General features: G+C 35.8%; 1 protein-coding gene across 2 annotated transcripts; it reads right to left on the minus strand.

Annotated features, from left to right (window-relative positions):
* Window positions 1-222: 222 nt before the first annotated feature.
* RNF212 (ring finger protein 212) lies at window positions 223-21892 on the minus strand. Of its 2 annotated transcripts, none has more exons than XM_086612531.1 (12): window positions 21781-21892; window positions 20167-20228; window positions 16150-16224; window positions 13279-13335; window positions 10124-10182; window positions 7945-8009; window positions 7786-7855; window positions 6922-6967; window positions 5513-5576; window positions 3658-3730; window positions 2681-2872; window positions 223-262 (listed from the first exon to the last, which is right to left on the minus strand). In XM_086612531.1, exons 1-12 carry the CDS (start codon window positions 21890-21892, stop codon window positions 223-225), a joined length of 915 nt encoding a protein of 304 aa, XP_086468657.1. The 2 variants fall into 2 exon arrangements, with proteins under 2 accessions (XP_086468657.1, XP_086468656.1); XM_086612530.1 differs by having other exon boundaries at window positions 223-260; window positions 2676-2872.
* Between the last annotated feature and the right edge of the window lie 1145 nt (window positions 21893-23037).

The following is a 23037-nucleotide window of genomic DNA, read 5'->3' on the forward strand; positions in this document are numbered from 1 at the left end:
TTAAGCCAAAATTTCTAAAAACAATAAGAGGTACTCCTGTTTAAAACTACTGTATATGTTAATCAGCAAGATCAGTGATGTTTTAAATACATCATTCACGCTGAATAGTTAGCTGTCTCATGCCAATTTGACATTTTATACAAATTACAAATATTTGACATCCAAAGACTGTGTAGGGCTACTCCAGATGTTTTTTGACCAAAGCAATTCACAGATGTTTGCTTATCTTGCTGAGGAATGTCCTCCAAAATTAGTCGATCCTAGAATAAGAATATAAGTACGAATAGAAAAAAAATTAGTAAGACTAAAGGAAAACTTTGTTCATGTAAATTATTTTGGGAACTAATTCAAGAAAAAAAGAAAGTGAAAACTCTCAAAAATTAAAAACAATATGTTTTGATGAGAACTTTTTTATAGCTCTTTTCATGAATCTAAATATGCTCCTTTGTATTTATAGAAAAGGATTAGGTTTCTCTTTCCATAAAATCATCTTTGCCGCATTCCAACTTCAGCTACACGGGTGAATGTCCAAAGCATTGTTCTGCTTATGAACTGCAATTAACTTGTAAACATACAGCTCAAAAACCAACTAACACTTACTTTCAATATAGCTGGGTTTTTTTAACGTTGATTTCTATTACATTACTTACAGATTCTATCAAGTTCATGCAAATCATTCACACGCTGTATCACTGTCCAGAAATTCCACAAGAAAACAATTATGATGTAAACTTCCACAATCTACAAGCATTCATAACTTGAGTACAAGTGAATTTCTTAAAATACCTTTATTTTGGTTTAATGAAGTTTCATGAACTCAAAACTGCTTGGGATGTGTTACTCTTGGAATAGAAAGGTCACATTTATTAATATGGACTAAAAAACTCTTTATAGCTGAATTATCCTTTTAATGTAAATAACAAAGATTTCACTTGTGTTGTAAACTCTGCCATATGAAGAATTGGGTTTCCAAGATGTGATTGGTCAGGGTGCTAGATAATCTTATCTAGGCTCCCTTTCCTACAAAAAGTTGGACTAAGTGATCTTTCAAGGTGCCTTCCAACCTGGGCTTTTCTGACTCCGTGACCCTATGATTCTATGATTTTATGATTTAATCTGCTCCAGTGCAATTCCTACCTGCACCCCTTTTAGGCTGATTATGCAGCTAATTTTGCTCGTGTTCTGCTGCACTCAATGAACAATACCCCAGATTATCTCAGTTCTTGCTGTAACTTGTGGACATGTGGGTGTCTTGATAGCTAGATTTGTAAAAAATGTGAAGTTGAGACAGAACATTTGGCAAACGAGAGAACAGTACCAGGACTGAAAAAATCATGGGATTGGAAAGATTACTACTGAAGACTGCGATGGAGTAATAGGTAATTATAAAAGAAATAAAGTTAGTATTGTACAGACTATGGGAAAAATTACCAGCAATAAATGATCATATTTATCATCTAAGTCTTTCCTCCCAAACTCTGAAGATATGGAGCATGTAACAGAGAAGTAAAATGGAACAAATAATAATATTTAGAAAACATAAAAATAAAAAGCTAAGAAATGCTTGCATCTTCTTTAATTTTCTTCAAATTGCTTCTCTATTCTTTGCTTTTTTGTTTGGTCTGTTTGTTTTAACTATCCAGATCGTCTCTTTTCTATTTTTCTTGCTTCATGGGAAAAATAGCCTTTAGTGTCCTCTCATCTTTTTCCTTTGGTCCATCCCGCTTCCTCTTTTACACTAATATTCTGCATTCTTACCTCCATTCTTCATTAGTTCTTTAACCTGCTTCCTCCATAGCCTTTGTTCTGTCCCATGCACTGTTCTGGGCTCCTTTGCTACTTTGAACCATTCTAATATCTTCACCTTTTTTCCTATTCCTTAACACATCATCCTTCCTCTTCTCTGTCTCATCATCTGCTCGTTCCCAATCCAGTGTTCACTTTCAGAATGAGTTCACTCATTCATTCATTTCCATTAGTATTCCCTAGCTCCTGATAACCAGGTGACTAATACTTCATTTTTACTCTCGGAATACTGCCATTTCCTTTTTGGTTTTGTTTTTTTTCATTTTTTCTCTGCTGGACATAGTAGAATATCAGCTGTCACCCATTTTCTACAACATGCCGTTCAGTCACACAGGAACTGTCTCCCATTCGTTCTTCTCATTATAGACCTTTCTTCCTTTCTGTCAACTCAACTATTCTGCTTTATTAAAGGACTCCTATTGACCACCTCAGTCTTGCTGTGACTTCCACTGACTTCATTGCACTTCCTTCATTCATATTTTTCTTTTCTCTGCTCCTTAAGATTTGTGCCAAGATTAGTTTTTGTCAAATTATTATATGCTTTGCATTATTTAGAACTGGTATTTTTTCTAGGAAACATATATGGACACTACCAGAGTTAAATCTCTGTTAAAATACCATTCTGAGGTGAAGCAAGAACACATTTTCACAGCAGATATTCCATTGCACGGAAGACTAAGGCAAAATACTGATCATAAACATCAACATTTTTCATATTTTGCTGATCGCCTACTTCTAATTTTGAAATATCATTTTTGTGTTAATTTATTTCTTATTTACTTTTCTCCAGTAATTAAGAAATAAGCATAAGTTATGCTGAAAGTTTTAAAGGAAGTGTTAAACATCGTTATTTTGTAAAATATACTTGCCTAAATGTTGTCTTTGAATAAGTCCAGAGATGGTGATTGGAAGTCTTGTTACAGATGACTGTGTAGAAGGTGATGTAAATGGATACAGCTGATGGGTTCTGAAATCAGAAGTATCCCATGACCCCCTTCTACTGCTTTGTGATCCAGACGATGATGTAAGTGAACATCCACTATGTGGCAGTCTTATAGGTGTGGATCTGTTGATGAAATTAATTCATGGATATGAGTTGAGGTCACATTCATAGTACAAGAGATTTCAAAAACACTTAAATCCATGGTGCTAAAATTTTCATAGAAAATGCTATAAATTACTGTGTTCTACACATTCCTTGTCAGATTTTAACTTCTTTAGAATTTTTATGTATTTTAAAAAGCAGAAGGACAAAACACATGATATAAGAATCAAGAGATGGAAAAAAAGAAACATTTTGTTACATATATTTTAAATTTGTGCTAGAAAGATATAGTTGGCTTAATAGAGAATAAGAGTTTATTTTTTCTGGAACCATTTTAAGTTATTTCTTGATGTTAATAATTCTCACAGTTTGAGACATTTTCAATGTTTCGATGAAAAACCTGAACACCTGCTACATGCCACATGAAGATGTTCAGGTTATGCAGAGAATAGCTCTTGTGTAGATGTTGTGTTGTCATCTCTGATTTTTAGAAGAATTATAAAGCAGATACGTTTTTGTACTTTCTTACTATAAATTTAATACCCTTTGTATAAAAGTACTATCACCGTAGATGTCCACAGCTACAGGAACCGAGGCTATCTCTGCACATTTTTGACTAAAGTGATTTCAAAATAGTAACAAATATAGTAACAAAAATACTCATACAGGTGACAGCTACCCTGCACGATAACATTTCTTCAGATGTAGAATATAACTTCTAAACATACAGATTAAATCCAGGCCAGACAAGAGAAATTTCAGTCTCTTACAGGAGACAGTAACATCTTGAAGAGGCATTTAATTACCTTGTAGTTCCTGCTCTACTATTTTGACTTGACATTATTCCAGATGACTGAGAACTTCTGTAGGATACACTACCTGCAAGAATCGAATTTGTGAAAATGAGACCAACATGAATTATCCATTTTACTTAATAGATAACTTTGGAAACAAAGATTAGTACTTTAATTGCATTATTTGGGACAGATAAATGATTGGTTTATTCAAGAATGAAAAATGGTCCACAGTTATAACAGTCAATGAAAGATAAGGAATTGGCTGACAAAATAAAGTCATCATGTCAGTTGAGAAAGGATTAAAATAGCCCTAAAAATTAACAGTGTGTTTTTACAATCTAGCACAGACAAGACATTTGCTGAGGCACGAGTTGTCTTCCAGTACCTCTTGCTGGAAGAAGATCCAGCAAAAGCGACAGCTATCAAAAGTCCTCAGCAGTATTCCAACACAGGGTAAAGGCAAAAAATTGTCTTTAGTCTCAATAGATTAATCCTACATAGAGCTTAGCTGTCACAAAAACATCATATTGCACCATTCCGGCAAATCTTTTTCAAGTTAAACACATATGCTTGTTTTTTTCACCTTCTCTCATTTATTAGACTAGCGAGATAGTTCTGCTGAGGTTCTCCAGTTCTTCAGCTACTCTTTTTTGCCCCGTCCATCTCTGAGAAGAAAACTTTCTTAGTGCACCATTAAATCATTGTTTCTACTTGCCCTTACTTTTGCAAGTACACTTTGATTCGTTCAGCTTTGTCCACTGCAAAACTTTATGGGTTGATTCTGAAATGTGCTGAACACATAACTGTTCTACATATAATTTTACTATCTAATTAAATATCTACTTATATTTAGACACAATAAAAAAACTGTTAACCTCAACTCTTGCTATCTTGTTATCCATAAATTTATAGGCAAGCATGCACTTAGGAAGGATCCGAACATATAAATCAGACATAACATAGACAAAGCAATTTTTGCTACTTCATTACAATTGCATTGCAATTGCATTTGTCTTTGTTTCAGGATGTTCACATCATGTGAAAACACAAGAGTGCTAAAAGCTCCTTATGTGGCTGGAGACAGATTCTATTAACTGCTGAAGCCAGGTGAAAGACTGCCTGAGAATGGACTGTTACAGAAACATACTGAATGTAAAACCAAGAATGCGAGAGACACATGAATGGTAGACTTGAAAAGCATTAGGAAATCTGGGAAACTCCTTACAAATAAACAATACTGAAGGAGGTGGTACTAATTTCAGTAGGCTGTTATTCATGCCTTACTTACATAACAGTGTTACCCAACCTCTGCAACAGCCCAGGAATGAAAGTACAGGAAGGTAAAATGTCTTACACCCTATTACAGTGACATGGTGAAAAAAAAAAATCACCTTTCTGATGAAATTCTTGATCTCAACTTAAATATTCCACTTCTATTATGAAATACTTTTATAACTTCTATTTAGTTTCCCCCTTTTTCCTCACGTGATTTTAACATGACATGAGCAATGTTAATCTCTGATAACTATAAACAAATATAATTATGAAGGTTCATAGAGGATCAACAACATATACTGCAAGTATGCCTGTTCTGTTCAATCATACACATCATTACAGTATTATTCTTTGCAACTGTTGACTACAATCAGAAGTAGTTATTCACAGAACAGAGTAGGTCAGTACAAGGCGGACTTAGTTCATTCTTCATTTCTGGCCATTTCCCATCCGCTGGATTGATGTCTAAAAGATAATTTTTCACACAATTCAAGTCTGCTCAGTAAACTAGTAATGTACGGATTTTAATTTATCAACCCTCTTCACATAATGCAAATGTTATCCAGTTACGAACTGTATTTTCACTCACCCATACGTCCATCTTGCGGTGGAGGAATTAATGATAATCTTGTGGGACCGGGCAGTGTCTCGGGCTAATTGAATGGTAAGGTATTAATTAGAGTGCAATAAGTATATTAATTATTAAGGTATTTTAAGCAATAATGTTACATTTTTGAGGTCTATAAAGCCTGCAGATTTCTGGCACTCTACACTGCCAGTTTTGTTTATGGCACTAAAATGCAAAACCTCAGAATTAAGTTACTATTTTTAGAGATCTATAGGGGCAGGGGAAAAGTACATGTATTTTAGCTTTATTCCAAGAAGTCCTCTCTGTCACATTCCGCTAAGAAAAATATCAGACACTTGCATAATTTTCTGTGCTGAGATTCCATTCTTAAGCTAGCATCTGTTCCTGGATGTTACCTCTCCTAATCAGAACACTAATACAGTGAAAAGCTGCTGCCTTCATTCTCGTCTTCGAGATGTCATGCAAAGCTTGCAATTGCCTCAAACTCAAATATCAGTTTCTAACACTCCTTTCAGATCGTTGACTTCCACACCTAGCTTTTTCTTAACATGTGATGATACAATGCACACATTGATACCCCTGGGCACACACAGAAGCAAGATCACCCGGTCAAGCAGCAAACAAAACTGTTTATGAAAGGTGAAAGGTAATGACTGGCTTGATTTTCAGCTTAAAAAAAAATTATCCATCACAAATGAAATTTCAGGAATATTTTGAAAATCGATGTGATATGAAGTCAAGAGTGCCAACGGATTCACCTCTTGTAACTTCAGACATCTGCGATGACAGCACTTACATCCAGCCTGATCCCCCAAAATTCCCTTTATGGCCAAGGGAGGGAAACAGGAACGAGACCGGTAAGATTCCTTTAGAATGAGGTGAATCACACATACTAATCCATAGGTTATACACATGGATATAAGTAATCCATAGGTTATAAAGGAAACCCTGAGATACTAGCATAGATCTGCACTGTAGACATCTACATGAGGTCTGGTGAAGGTGGAAATCTTACATATATTTCCATTCCTTCATATATTAGAACTTAAATTTAATTGCAACTTGCCGTTTCATGCATTAGCAACATTTATTTTGGAACGGTTCCAGCATTTTTATAATGTAAGCAGACTGAGATTTCAAAAATTCACCATTTAATTTAGCGTCAGAAGTTTTAAAGCCTGTATATGGAATGTGGAGAATATAATTCCAGAAATGAATGTTGTGATTTATTTCCTTTTGCTTTCTTTTTGGGGATCATCTGCCTTCGACTAAGCATCAAGCATAGCTGAAATCAGCATTTGCATAAGAATTGTTTTGAATGGGAGCAGAGTTCTATTTTTGGCAGTATTAACAGAGCAGGAGAAATCAAAAGCATGTATATGTATACGGACGTATATACAAAAACTCACTTTTCTCATTGGTGAAGGTACAGGATCAATCTCCATTGATTCCCTTCTTACAACAAATGTCAAAATAAGTACGACATTGTAATAAAAATAGCACACTCATTATAATGACTAAAATTATGTTACAGTCTCCTGTTAAATTTGACTAATAATGGAAACACATAATCCATAATGCACAACACATATGAGTATTTAGGATTTGCTCCAAAACCCACTAGCAGTAAGAAAAAATCTACTAATTGATTCTGAGCTTTGGGTTAGACATTTACAGAGAAATTTATTTTATGATTAGCATTATTATTCTTGTATTTATGTCAGAATAAACATGCATATTTATATATTTGTTATTTGTCTCCACAACAAGGGCATTCTGAAATTTTATTTTTTATAAAAAATAAAGTCACAGTCACAGGTATAGAATCTTTTAGCTTGAGCAAGCTGTATGTTCCATTTATTTAAAACTTAATAAGCCTTACTGGAGTTCATCCCATCTAACTTTAGACATCTACAATGTACAGATAGGTGTATGTATAAGTCATTCAGTTTTTCTCTACAGTCAATGGGAAGAGTTCTTCACTAATTAATCAAACTATCCAGAAAGTCTTTAGAATAAGGTGCATCATGCCTTAGAATTTTTTTCCAGTTAGCGCAAAGGCAACCTATGCAAGTAGTTATTATGTACACTTGGATAGATAAAACCCTCCCCAGTTCCTTCATACTTACACAGTTTGCAGAAACAAAACACAAAATAAAAAAAAATATACTTATTTTAAATTCACCACACACACAAAAAAGGCACTGTGGATAAAATATCGGTATGTTGTCACTGTTAAGATTTTCATTAAAAATTAACAGATTTGTACCTACATTTCAGAAGTGGAAGGATGACTAGGATGAAGAGAACATGAAGAATAACCATTCTGTACTCTTGAAGGAACTAAAGTCATTAATAAATTTGATATTAGAACATAGCTATATCCAGTGATATACATTCCACAGTCAGTATCTTTAACCAACATTTCTTACTGGAAAGTGGATTTCTAGTTGTACTGGAAAATGGTAGTTGTGCAGCTTGTTCAGGAGGTTTCATACTAAAGGGGAAACAGAAGAAACAACAGATATAATTTCAAAGCTGTTTGGTTAGTTCATTTGTCTAGCTGGTCAATAAAGCATAAAATCAAAGCATTTTATCCATCAAAAGCTGGTTTCAACATGACACTATTTGCCGTGAAGCAAAATAACAACTTCTTTGATAAGCTATTAACTTCTTCTCTAGATCACAATGCCTGTATCAGCCATTATATGCCCAACAATGACAATTTAGGATAGCATTATGGCAAAGTACTTTATGGAACAACAGATGTTAAAATACAACTATTAACTACAGCTGAATCAAAAATCTTCATTTCAGGGTACACATTTCCAAAACTTTAAAAAATCTAGTTATCAAAAGAAATGTTTGCATATTTATGCTATTCACCAGCTGCTATGAAAAAGTGATACCTTTGCCAATAACCATAAATAGAAGGAATACATCTACTGGGCATGCAAAAAAAAGTCCTAGGTCACACTCTTGGTAGAACTCTGAAAAATCTGAAATTCAGTAACAACTCTGTGTTGGGTATGACAAAGATGCTATTTATTTGAGATGAAGACAAGAAAAAGGAGGCAGATGACAAAAATATATAAACTATGATAATCCACCACATACATAGTTTCCTTTATACTGTTTTTCTTTCAGTTACGTTACACCAAGCAGTATAATAGAGCATAATACAGTAGAGCGTGCATATCAGAGTCAAAAGAAAGTCCATACTGAAAAACACAGAAAACAAATAAAGATCAACAAAATTTTGCAATTAAATTGCTGGCTTTATGAACTGGCTTATAAGGAGATTTCAGCATCCCTGATCACTGGTATTCATAAAGCGGTATTCATGAAGGACATCTCTCAAGATGGATCTATAAGGAGAAGTATGTTGTAACTTCACACTAAGTACTCTTAACACCCGTATTCACTAAAAGAGAAAAGCAGACCAAGCCTGTGAGGTTTTTTCCCTAGTAGTTTTTGAAATCTTAGAAAATGGAAAGGATAAAATAAGACATAGAAACAAATGTTATATGGAAAATGTAATAATTTCACCACAGGTACATCACAGTAGATCAATGTGATATCTTTTTTTGTTTGTTTTACGTTCTAGTAAGCAGATTTTTTTAAAACAGTAGTAAGATAGTACAGTTTTTCCGTGTTAATTCAATTTAAACATTAGTGTTGTATAGGCCACGTGGAGTTTAAAGCAGTGATAAGAGCAATCAATTCAGCTAAGTATACCATAAATAATGTTAAAAGGCAAACAATAAGAAAGGGTGAAGAGAGTGCAGAAATGTTCAGTTTAGTCTTGCAACTAATCCTGTTTAATACACTCCCTGATGACTCAGGGATGGCCTGCAGTTTGTGAAATCTGAAGAGAGAAAGTTCTGAAGATAGAAAGTTACATCAGTATTGAGGAGAACTACATATTTATTTTAAAAATACGATATTTTCAAACAAATAATTGCAATAAAATTTAATGAAATGAAAGTAATAGCACAGAGTGCACTTAAGGATCAACAAGAACTTTGGCTTTAAGTTGGAAACAAATAAGATGAAAAGACTTAAGGTGTATCAGTCAATAAGTGGGGGGATAACAGTGAGCTATCCCTTGGCTATCTCTTTGACACATTTGCGAGAAAAGTCAAGAAGTTGACTTTTACTAGAAATCACGAAGATGAGAATCATGTTACAAAACTCTGGCAATTATGCAAATGGGATGGATACTAGGAAAGATATACTACTTTCCAAGCCGATACTGGAAAGTCCATTGGAAAAAGTACAAACATGTTAACGTAAATGCGAATAAAAATTTACAACTGAATATCTTTATGATAGAGATTGCCAATAGTTCTTTTTTAGAGCAACTACTGGCTTGAATTTGAAAATAAAAGGATTCCTTCCCGAGAGGCTTGATTACTGTGAAGAAAATGAACCTGATGACAGAAATCACTGTTCACTTATTTCTGTAAAAATATGCTTCTTCTGTTTATACAACACAATACATGAGAAAGGCAAACAAAGCATTACTTTTTTATAGTTTTATCAATTATACTTAGTTGTCTGATTACAAAGACTATTTGTCATTTACTTTTGCTGCATTAAACCTCTTACCATTGCATCTGATGTATTTGTTGTGTTACTTTCTTGAGGGATTCTTCCAACTTTACTGTCTGTGAGATAACCATAGTTAAACAAAATCTATTTGTGTGATATATAACTTCATTTTCATACAACTAGCATTATAAAGTGCTGAAAGGCTGTTTTCTATTGGTTTTAATCTGTTATCATTGCTATTCCAGATTCATTGGGGCAAGAGTATAGCTGTTATATGGATGTGTTAAACAGTTACCCTGAAAAAGATATGCCTCTTTTTGGCAGTTACAGGCTTAGTTTTATTACCTTTTGTTAAGTGTACTGGCAATATTGGATAAATGAATACATAAGAAAAGTGCTTAAAAATAGTTTGCTTTAATTTTTCTTCCTCTTTTCCATATCTGATATAAAAGTTATGTTGCATTTAATATGGAATTTTCTGGAAAGGATACCAATAAAATATCAAATACCATGTTCCTATATTTCTCATTTCAGGTTTAAAATTTATTCAGTTCTTTTCAGTATTTATTTCTAATAAGCTTATGTGAAGAGTATTTCCTATTATGTTATAGAGATAGCCAAAAATCTCTCCATTAAAGAATGTTATGAGCTTGTAAAATTGAAGAACATTAAGGTCAAGAACATTAGGTCAGCTCCCTAGTATGTGTATTTTTTAGTCTTTCATTACATGATCATACATTATATTTTACGAAGGATGTAAAAATTTACTCAATAGCCTCAATACTGCATCTATATTTTATCCTTAATTTCCATTGTGTGACCTTAGTCCTTCACTACTTCACACTATTAATATTTTGACTTGAAGACAAACTATTAATTTTCTTGTTAACTTTTCCTGCTTCTCCTCACAATATTATTTGAATTCTTTAATAACTTCATCTGATATATCTTTATAAAATCATACTGTTTGTGGGACATACTATGCTCTTTTTTCAGATGAGAAACTCTACAAAACAAATTAAAGACAAAATCTAATCTACATAAGATCTGAAATTTTGTATTCTTTATTCTTTTTTCTAATGAGAGCAAGGTTTGATCAAGAAAGTGATCAGTACAGATGTCAGGAGTAATGTACTTTACCCTGTCACCCTCTAGGACTAGATTATTTTAACGCCAAAATGCCTTAAAGAAAGCGAGTAACTATTTGGTTTTCAATATCTTTGGGTCCTAGCACAACATAGGGTCTAGATTTGCCAGGAATACGGACTTCAAGCGCCAACACCATGCACCATCATCTGCACCCCAGTATCTGTACAACTCACAGCCACAGCAACAAAGAAGCTTGTATCAGGGTCATGAGAGCTGTTGGTTGACAGTGACAAGACCAACATACTAGAAACAAGGAAGGGGCCCACAAACAAGATAGTCAGGCACAAAAACCCTGTTGTGAATGTCCTGCTGCAGTACTCCGCCCTTCCTAAAGACCAAGACCTGCAGAGTGAAGAGTTGCAGGAAGAAGCACTTGTGTCGAAGGGTAGATTTGTGCTTCTTCACCTCCCCGGGTACGATTTACCAAAATGTTTATACCGTACATCATTCCTGCTCCATCCTTTCCCACTCACCTCCATCTCAAAGCCAGTGGCAGAAAGATTCAGATGGAGATTATAACCCTGTGTGTGAGCATCTATTCCCACTCTCTCACCCCGTGTGCCTCTACCAGCTGTGATCTAGCCTTCCCCAGTTCCTTTAGACTCCCTCCCAGTAGCCCTGAAAGAGGGAGCATTGCTAACTGAAACTCACAGGAAGGGAAGAGGTATATCATTGCACAGGGAAACTTCTCTTCCTTGCTTACCTCAGCCTCACTGCCAAACCACTTCTCTACCAAAGCAGCCTCACCAGTGCTAGCCACAGCTGGACATACAGTGTTTAAGACAACCAGCCTCTTCTGACCCTGATCCAATGCAAGCAGTTTTAAAATAATAACTTATACACAGAATGGACAAAAAACCAAAACCACCCAAAGCAGTGTGCCATTCAAACAGCTACCAACTAAATCTTCAGCTGTTTCTGTACTGTCACCGAAACGCCTTCCCTAGGTCAAGCAGCATCCTTGAGAACTTTACAACCACTGTTAAATTAATATCTCAACAGTAAATAACTTAGAAACGTACCATCAAAAGTAGAAAAACTCTACACAGATTCATTGGAGACAACAATTCTATTCATGCAAAATTTTATTAAGAGCTTTATTTTGCTCTGCCTACAGGTTTCAATTTTACCATCCAGAGTCCATACAATAAATTAGAAGGGGGCATATCATCAGGATTCCTCCATGGCCTGGCTTTGAAAGCAGAAGGTCAGAACCTTGAATAGAACTACCCACTCCACAGTACACCAGGACTGATCCCAAGATGCAGTCATGGAAAACAGGGGAGAATGGACCACAAAGCACTTAAGTTTCTGAGCTGTTCTATCCATGAGAACCACATCAGATGCTCTCTGCACACATGAAATGGTCAGTTGGCCACATACGAGTTTGCCTCTGTCATTTCATACCTGGGGCACCTACTGATGGGTCAATTCACCAGTATTGCCAAGTAGCTTTAAGTAATATACCTGACCATATTCTTAGAAATGGATGAAACAGCTAAGTATTTTATCAAATAATTAGAAGGAGCTGAGAAATAAAAGAGAAATTTTCTTCCAAACCTACACAGGAAAAGGCATAGTCACAAATTTACTACCTGTTCTCCACAGAACGATTAATTCCATTCCTCTTCCCATTGAGCTACCTCTAATTCAGGGTACTAGACCTTAGTCCTGTTCTCCATTGTTCACGGTTCTCATTTTGTTTCTCAGCCCTAATCTTCCTTGCCTCTAGGCTTATCATCTGAGTACCAATCTCTCCCCATCCCTTTCGCTTTCTCCTCCATACAGTGAATTTGTTTTTTCTCTCCCTGTCCTTTTGACTGTCCAGTTAATCTCAGCCACCCCACAACTAAAATCTGTTTTATTAAATAATAATAGCTTTGATTAACAAAGTCCTCACAAATTTTAAACAATTAAATCCTGTTTTTTATAATGACAGAAATAAGGCAATCTTGATAAATTATTCTAAGTATTCCAATAAAAGGTGAATATATTTTCTAAAAAAAACCCCTAAAGTAACAAGGCAAACATACGCAACAAAAATAAGAAAATCACAGAGTTACCTTTTGTCTGTGGTATGCTAATAAATGTTTACGATGTTTCTCTTGAAATTCTGAAATCTAAAAGAAATACAGCTATATCAAGCTTCACCTAATTACATTTATGCAACCTTAGTAAAAAAGTTGAGAGCTACTTCACAGTATTCATTTTTTTATTATTTTAGTAAGTATTTAACATATCTACTTTAAATCCTCTCCGATAAAACATTCTAAATTATTTATTATCATTGACGGAGAAAGGCTTAGAAAGTTTATTTAATCTAATAGAACCCACCCTAGAGTTGGTAGATTTATTTCACTGAATTTATATTTTAACACTTAGTTCAATAACAAGGTAAAGACATTGGAAAGCCAGTTTAGCTGCAGTGTTTTATTCATTAGTGGTAAGCAAACACATAAAACTAATGGCAACATAAAAAGTAATGTGTCTTACTGGCAATTATAACTTGCCTTGTAAAAATATCCTGTTAATTAAAAAATAATTGTTAGACATAATGTCTGGTGGTGTGTTAGCACTTCTTGTGCCCAAACGAGGACCATAAACCATGACAGGTTAAAAGTAAAAACATACAAGGTAGGCAAGACAAGAGCTTGAGGAACAAATTACAACAGGCAATAAATTACTAATAAATCCTTCTTCTCATGTGTAAGAAAACTGTCAGAAAACATGTGGGGATAGAGACAACCAAGAAGAAACTCTCAGAGAAGATAAATCCCTAGTGGAGTATCTAATTGAAATGGTTACTTTTTATTCACTGTAGAAGAGCCTGCGATGTTCCCATTGGATACTCATCAAAGGTTCAGAAGTATCTTCAGAAGAACTGATGGAAGAAACAGCCACTCAGAAAGTAATGGCTCTGAGCTGCCTCCTGCCACACAAAATGAGCTCTTGAGTCTATAAAGCAGAAATCTATGAAAATGTCAATTCAGTGCTCAGTATCTCTCAAAAAAGCAAATCAGATCTTAGAAGTGGTTAAAAATCAAATAGAATAGGGAACATCATTATTTCACTTTAAAAAAAATGTATGTTCCGATGTCCTGAGCCTGCTTAAAATCTCAGAAAGGATACAGTAGGTCTGGAAATAGTTCACATTAATAAGAGGTATGTAAGAGCTTCAGTAAAAGAATCACCACATAGAGTATGAGTCTTCATGGCTGAAAAAAAGGCAGTTGAAGAAGGGATGCGTTGGCAAACTAAAACTAAAGATTAGCACAGATGTATTGGATGGGAACGGTCGCTTTTTTCTCTAGAATGAGATTCAAGAGTATCAAATGAAACTAGCAGGTAGCAGGTTAAAATCTGAAAAAGGAAATCATCATCACACAGTGTATATAACCCGTGGACTTCCTTTCCATAGTATGTGGTAGATGCTAAATATTCAGAAAACAACTTGACAATTACGTGAGGAAAAATATCCACCAAAAATTTTTGAATGCAAAGGCACCAACCCCACCTTGAGAATTCCATGTGCCACAAGTTCTTGAAAGCTAGGAGGCTGTTCTGAAGACATATCACTACACATCAGCCTTGCGCTCGTATGCTTTCCTCAGCATTGGCTGTTGTGACAGGATATCGGATTAGGCAAACCTCTGCCCTAACAGAGCACAAGCTCTCTTAGATCTTCCAGTGTTGGCAGCAGTTCAGAACATCCCTTAATGCCTTAATTACACTTCAATGTATTTCCCATAGGCTATCTCAGGCTGCAGAAAACCCTTTTTGAGAAAACTCTTTTGAGATCATGTCCTCTTTTTTCCCTTCTTTGACACATTACAGAAGTTTGTATTCACATGTGACTGGCGACATAGCTGTTTGGATTTGTTCTCTTTACAGAATAACTCCTGATCATTGGACATGCTGTTACAAAGTGTGTATGGAAGGACAGAAGAAGGCTTCTTGTTTAACTTGTGTCACCTATGCATCTCAGGAGGAGGAGTGCTGAGGAAATGAACCATGCTCAGCTTTGGAGGAGTTTGTGAAACACTGAGCAGAGCAAATGTGAATCCATAATCACCACTGAAGAAAGCAGATGATCTTCCCTAGGTTACCTTTCTGCTGGGTCAGGAAGCTGACCACAAGATCAAGTAAGTGCCAGCCCAAGGGAGATGGGAATACAAAATGAAGGTTGCAGGTGGGTTCAGGGAGAATGTACTACTACAGCAAAGACAAGTCCCAAAGCCAAGCCGAAGAGATGCAGAAAACGAGGAGGCAATGGGAGTTTATATGCATTCACTTAACCCAGGCTAAAGTTCTGGACTGGAAACTAAGCCTGAAGGAAGGCATCCTGCCCGAAGTTTACAGAAGGCAGGGAGGAAATCCACCTTGAAAACTTCTATTGCATCTGTCTGAAAAAAGCAGACTTGTTTTGGTTTGGGTTTTTTTTTTTGCTTTTTAAGAATTAAATTGTTCTTACTTTTAAGAAAGCCTAGCCTTTGAGATCAGGGATCTTTGTTTACTTGTCCACTTTGATTTTTTTTTTTTTTTAAAAAAAAAAAAAAAGGAGAGAGTGCATTCAGCTCAGGTCTTTAGCCAGCTCAGGTTTTCACTGTGTAACTTTTTATTGCTATAATTAGGGCACACTATCTGGGCATGTTTAAGTTTCTGGCAGATCTAATTTTTCATTGCATGGCATCAAAAGTGATTTTAGATCATTAAAATCACCAGAGTAGTGGTCCTCAGAGAGAGTTTGAAAACATAAGCAGTGACCGTGATGAATAATTTATGCTTTCTTAAGAACTTTGAGACTACGGAATTAAGGAAGTAAAGACTGTAGTGGGTACACATTTCTTTTCAAACATTCACTCATATATTTTTCCCATTTATATAAAAATCAGTAAAGTTGCTGATTATTTTATAAAGTTTTAAAGCAGATTCACCTGTGTTATTTCTTTTGAATATTTCTTGCATAACACATCTATTCCCATGAACAGTGATTGAATATCGGGATTTGTCTACCAAGAAAAGAAAGTATACCAAGGTTAGCATTTTTATGTGCAAGTTATATTAGATAAAGCATTTTGTGAAGTGTTCCTTAAATTGATGGAAATGGACAGCTAAAGAGTAGGATGACACAGAAACTGAAAACAAGACCAGTTTTATTTAATGCCCTTGTTAACCATCTGGAAGACTCTGTGCTTTTGTTTAAATATATTACACACATATACACTTACCGTAACTAAGGCAATCACAATTTCCAGAGGACATTCAAGGAAGATTTTGTGGTCCCCTGGCAGAGGCATTGCCTTCAGACCAACAGCCAGGTTTCTGGCAGTCCCTTTCCGGGCTTTTTGGTTCTCACCATCCCCAGCCACACGGATGCATCCTGTAATCAATTTTGTTTCCAAGTCTTTTTTTGGAATGGTTTCCATACTGACTGGGATCCCTTTATCTCTTCTGCCTATGGGGCAGCAGATTGCTATCCTAGCATAAGAAAAAAGCCTAAAATGAGTTAGTATTTTATGACTGAGACTTTCAATCAGAGATCATGATGTGGCCTCACCAATGGCCACCTGTGTTATTAGAAAATGCTGAGTAAGTGCTCTGTACCTAAGCTATCATTGTAACAAATATGTATTTGTTACTTATGGTGAGAAAGAAAAGCTACACAATGTGAAGTGAATTTCAGTATGATGGTGACATTTGAACATCTATCCAAATCTACAAAGCAATGCAGATAATTCAGTTAAGTGTTAGTTTAATCCAGAATACGTGTATTCCTAATTTATTAATAAGAAAAACATACTAAATACAACCTCAAAATGGTTAATCTAGTTCTAGTTCTAAGGTAAAATACTTATATTACTAAGAACTAACAGTGATCACATTTCAATCATCTTCTACTGTACAGTAAAGAGCTTTTAAAAATGAGGAATCTAACAAAAAAAAAAAAAACAAACATCTGCCTGTGGACTGCAAACTGGATGGTTTTCTTTGATATATTGTGATTGCATAATAGAAAGTACGTTTTTGGCTAGCTAAAAGTTGAATAAAAAACCAAAACCAATCTCAACATACATAGATGACAAAAGAAGATTATCCCAGTAAAAAGGCATCCTTCATGTAAGGAATCACCTTTCAAAATCCAATAAAAAAGAACTGAAACTGTTACAGGCAAAATGTAAATTAATCCCAGAAGTACTAAAGTATCATTGAAAAATTAAAGTAAGGAAAATTACTGAAAGAAATAAAAAGTAGGCCTCCTGTGAATGAAGCAACAGTTTTGTAGGCTACTAAGCAAATAGAAAGATAAGTTCTATCACTTAAATTAAAATATTGTATTGAAATAAAGAAAGAATTAGGCTTTGCTCCATTTGGAAATACACAAACATACAGAAAGATGGCATTTTTACCGTCTTGAAAAATAGTATAACAGTAGTATAATGTCACATATCCCAGATTAAGTATCAGGGTATTGAGCCTCATAGGTATGAAAAATAATTATATGAGGAGCTAAATTAATAACTTGGATTTGCAACAGATTTATATCTTTTGTTTCCCATATTCTGACATCAGCTACTTCGATGCCCTGTATAGCAATTCATCTGAGCAAAGACAGTGTGCACTGTTTGGTTCCTACAGAACTGTGCATGTGGCTGCTAAACGCACTTTTGATTATTGATGAGCTGTGCTTGCGTTTCTGTCACCAGGGGAACTGAACTGCTTTTCCTTCCTTTTCCCAGTTACTAATTTTTATAGAACTCACAAGAGGAAATTAATAGCATTTGAGACTTCCTCTGCTCTTTTGAATTTGGCTGACATTAGCCAAAGCATTTGAAAATTTCCATAGGGTGAACTGGTAGACTGAGAAAGCAAAAAGCAGACAGACAGAAAGAACAATCTAACCTAGAAAATACAAACAAGACAATAAAGTTTCATCTAGAAAAATTAATGTGTTCATAAAAATACATTTGGCATCTTTAAAATGTATTCATAGGAGGCAAGCTCTAGAAACATATTTAGGGTCCTAACAAAGCAATGACCTTGGTTTAAGTACTTATCGATCAGATCTGAAAACAAAAACCAAAAACCAACCAGCTTCCTCACTGATTTAAAAACTCTTTAAAATAAAGGCTTGTAGAATGCTGTTTATATTTTATCTGTTGCATGGAGGAGTAGCAGATGTTAACATGATATTCTGAAATAATGAACAGTGAGATTCTGATTTATCCTAACACTCAACCATCCTTTGGGAAAAAGCAAGCGGGGATCGTGAGACATAGAGGGAAGACATAAAGGTGACAAGCATGCATTACTGTAAAGATGAGAATATTTAATGTGTAGATGTTGATTGCCCCAGTATACAATTTAATGAAGAGTTTTAACACATTTATAGGACCTCCTACTCATTGGGAATTCTTCCACAGCATCAAGCTCATAAAGGTTACCAGGTATATTTCCACTCAGGTTCCTGAATTATAGAGCCATGACTTTTTTATATGCATCTTTAATTATCATTCCAATCATTTTATCTGTTCTTAATCAAGGCTAAGCAATCATCGTTAATGTCTTTTTTAAAGAATATGGTAATTTGATTCCTTCCAGTCCTCCAGAGGTGTGACAGGTTCTATTGAAACATCTAATATTTTTGTTAGCATCCCAATCATCACATTTTTAAATTCCTTCAGTATTTTTAAGTAAATTATCAAGTTCCATTGAAATGCTGCAATTTAAGAGCGATCTAACTTCAAAATTAGATTTGAGCAAGGTGTTGGACAAGATGACCTCTAGAGGTCATTGACAACCTGAATTATTATGTGACTGAAATTAATAACAAAACTTGCAGCCAGAGTAGGCTGATATTGAAAGCTTATTAAAATACTTCCTTTAGAAGTTTTATGAGGGCCTTTTTGTTTGTTGGGTTTTTTTTTATTTGATTACTGTGTGCATTGTTCCTTTGTGTTATGTTTGCTTTCTGTTGTTTTGCCATAACTTTTTATTCTTGGTAGCATTGTCTTCTTCTCCCTATTTCATCTCTGTAAGATTCTTTGTTTACAAGTATGAAACATGGTGTAACAGGTTTTTTATATACAGTATGCAGAGGCAGACATTTCTGTATGAAGATATACATCAGCACAGTTTTAAACATATCTACAGAAATTACGCCCTCCTTCAAGGTCATCTCTTCAAGGTTAGCCCCAAATTGTTCTCTATTTCATATATGATTGTCTTATAGCCTTACAGGACTTTATGTGTTCAGTACATTCAGCTGTACTGTATGCTTTTAGTATTTTTCTTCTCTCATTGTAAGGCAGGCTTGTCTTTAGGTAGGCATGTCTAGGAAAATATAAAGGTTTTCACAATGCATTTATAAAATGAGCTAAGAAGAAGATTGTTCCTGGGAGAAATGGGAAAATTAAATCTATTCATTCTTTAGGGAATAACAAGAATTCCCAACAATATTTCAGATCCTCTCTTAATCACATGGCCATGAGGAAAACAGTTAAGCTTAAGAGAAAATGGAGAAAAAAACCCAATACACTTGAAAACACTGATGTGCTGCTATGCGAACTTTCAGTTCAGTCTCTTACATGAAATAATTAATTACAGTCCCCTTTCTCTCATGTACAAATGCCAAAGTCAATAAACATTTTTCCACATTTTGAAAGTAGTCACTGATGTTACACAGTAGCAAGTCATGTTTCTTGAAAACGTTGGAGTGATTTACAGTCCAGCAGAATCTGAAAACCTAAAAAGTCTCCGTAGGCTTTTATTTGAAGAGATCCATAAAACTAAAAGTTGTATAGTGAATATGTATCTAAGTCTACCAACTTATCATCAGTAAATATTCATGTCACAGTTGGCAAACAAAAGGGAAGTACTTTGTAATGTAAATAATTTAGCTGTTAAGCAAACTACAGATTAATGTCATACAACAATACTAAAGCTTCGTTTACCTGCTTTGAAAGGAATAATGTACGACAAGGAGTTCTACAGATCAAACATTCATCTTTTTTGCCTGCAAGGTAAAGACACATTTAAAATATACATCAAACTGAATAGATATTGAATACATTTTAAATAGAATTTGATTCCTAAACCTTTGCTTGGAGTTTGTGGAAGGAATCTGAAGGTTATACAAGAAATGCAAATAAACACGAATAAAGAATTTACTTCTATAACCATTACACACAGTTGCACAGGGAAAATGTCTGTGAATGTCACCAGGTCTTACTCCTGCAAATAAACATTCCTGTAAATGATTTTATGAATATCATTAGTGTCTCTAAATGCAGGTGACTTTTAGTTCCTTTGATTTAAATAAGACTACTTCCCTGGTTTAATTAAATGTATGCTTAAGTGCACTAATGAGTTAGAGTCAACCAGATATATGACTTCTTAGATTTGGGCCCAGGCTTGTACTCTCGATAAAATATACACAACCTTAACTTCGAAGAATTAATGATTTTATCTTGTGAATTTTTCTAGTGAAAAATTCATCACATCACTTTTTAAAACTTTATCATTTTTTCAAATGTCTCTATAATTATTTGCAGACATATCAGCAAATATTTCCAGTAAATATATATGACTATGATATTTATAATTGACAATTTTACTAGCTGCTTCCTTTCTAAGGATTCATGTTTATAAACACCTTTAAAGTGTAAATACATTTTAAACCTGATAGTATCATTATTATTGAACTCGGAGAAAAAAATATATAATGCCTCAGGTTTTTTTCTTCCAAACGACATTACGAATAGAAAGGAAAGCTGCTGTTCTTGGTTCTAAGAGCCTGCAAGTTGTACTTAGGGGCTGCATTTTATGATCCTCTCTCCTCAACAGCAACCCTGTGAAAACTTTTAGTCAAAAGTTTTTGATTCTGAAACACAGATTGATCATTTATTCTGTGTGCCCTTACAAAAACCACGGCATTTAGCATGACCTCAAAGGGAAAAACCATTGATGTCTGTCTTTTTGGTTTTTATTATTTTGAAAGGCAACTTCCATATTCCGCTATCTTTTCCACAGATCTTCATCTAAGCACATCACAGGAGCCTCAGAATATGACTCTGGAATTGCATACAACACACAAGAGCTTCAAAACATCACCTCCAATCCTCCTAACGTTGCTGAAAATTCTCTAGTGTTTCCGTGACAATACTGAGATTTAAAATGTCTTAAGAATATTAGCAAAATCTGCCCTAAACAAATCCTAAGTTTTGCAAGTTGCTCTTACACTAATGAAAAAACGTGCCCTTTCAAAATTAGAAGAGCGGACTGCCGCCTTATTTTTTTTTTTACAATTCAAACATGGATCATAAGCACGCTAACTCAACTTTTACTAAAGCCTTCAGCTTCTGTGTCTAAGGCTTGTTCTCAAAGCCGTCACGCTCCAGAGAGATTCATCTGAAGGCTGACGTAGGTGGGTTTCACTATTTAAAGAAATTCCATGGCAAGAATTGAAAAGGTTTATCAATAACATTCGATTGACAAGAAGAAGCGCTCAGGCCTTCCCTTTTCCACAGTGCGTCAGAAACGTTAATGGTTAAGGCGGCGGCCATTACCTTTCTGGAGGCAGGTCTCACAGATAACGTGGCCGCAGCTGGTGAGGCTGAACCGCGGGGTGGGCTTGCGCGGCTCACAGAAACAGGCGTTGCAAAAGACCGGGACGGCCATGGAGCGGAGGGGCAGAGAGCCCGGCAGAGAGCAGGCAGCTGGGGCAGGCGCTCACCCTCCTCGCCGCCCCGAGGCGCGGCCTACAGCCCTCCCGCCGCCATGTCCCGCCGGCCACAGGCGCCGCCGGCCCTGAGGGGGCGGTGGCAGCGCCCCTCCCCCGCCCAGGGGGGCCTGAGGGAGCGGAGTTCGAGCCTCACACCCCACAAAGGGGGATTTTCCGGCCTCTCACTGCCAAACCGGAGAGGGTACCCAGGCAGGGGATCCTCCGAGAGATTTTCCCTTCCCTTCCCTTCTCCACACTAACTGGAGCAGCCACTGGAGGCCTGGGTCGGTGCTTCGCCTGCTCTCCTCACAGAGGCAGCCGTGCAGCAGGGCTGCCATCGCGGCAGCAGCTGTGTGAAGGACCGTAGTGGCTTTTCACTCTTCTAAATACAGGAATCTGGGAAGGTTATTAATTTTCTGTCACAGGTTTGTTGTTGCTTGTTTCGGTGCGGAAAAAAAGTGCCGAACAATGAGGTTTTCTTTTCATTTTTTTTTTTACATTAAAAAAAAAAAATAAATCCAGGGCTTGCTAATTTCCCTTGATGACAATTTCAAGGGGAAGCTCGCCCGCAGACCTGCCGGCTGTGCGGGGTGTGGCAGTGACTGTGGCAGAGCCACGGGCTGCATAGGATGAACCTGTGGAGGCTTTTAACTTCGTAAAGACCACTGCCCTCAAAGTGCCTCTCAAAAGAGCTATGATTCAGATTCTGCTTTATAGAGTTAATTTAAAATCTTGTCAGAGACTGAAAACATTTAATCAAAGCAAAGATATTTTATTATTATTATGATAGATAAAGAATGAAACACTCTCTCGCTATAGCCAGGCTCCAAGTCTCAGTGCTGGTTTGAGTATAGACCTAATTAATACTAAGGAACATTATCAGCTCCTTTATAAATTCTGACATGGTGCCTGCCCTTTTGATTTAAAAGCTGAAGTGTATTTCAAGTGAGATAAGTTTGTCATTGGCATGTAGTTAGGAACCTTACACTAAATACCAGCTAAAGTCTGAAGCACAACCTTGTAGCAACCCTTTATTAAACTTTCTTCTTGGACTTCATATAAACACATCTCTCCTCCTTTCCCACCGCCAAAGATATTATTA

Source organism: Tauraco erythrolophus, chromosome 5 (genome assembly GCF_009769465.1).
Source record: "Tauraco erythrolophus isolate bTauEry1 chromosome 5, bTauEry1.pri, whole genome shotgun sequence".
Taxonomy (NCBI): Eukaryota; Metazoa; Chordata; class Aves; order Musophagiformes; family Musophagidae; genus Tauraco; species Tauraco erythrolophus.

Excerpts from the sequence above, each read along its gene's own strand:
- RNF212 (XM_086612530.1), bottom strand. The coding sequence starts at position 21,892 with ATGGCCGTCCCGGTCTTTTGCAACGCCTGTTTCTGTGAGCCGCGCAAG. Across the intron at positions 8,010-10,123 it reads CAAATACATCAGATGCAATG|TATGAAACCTCCTGAACAAG; the intron begins GTAAGAGGTTTA and ends TTTCCCCTTTAG. Across the intron at positions 3,731-5,512 it reads ACCGCAAGATGGACGTATGG|GTAGTGTATCCTACAGAAGT; the intron begins GTGAGTGAAAAT and ends CGATTCTTGCAG.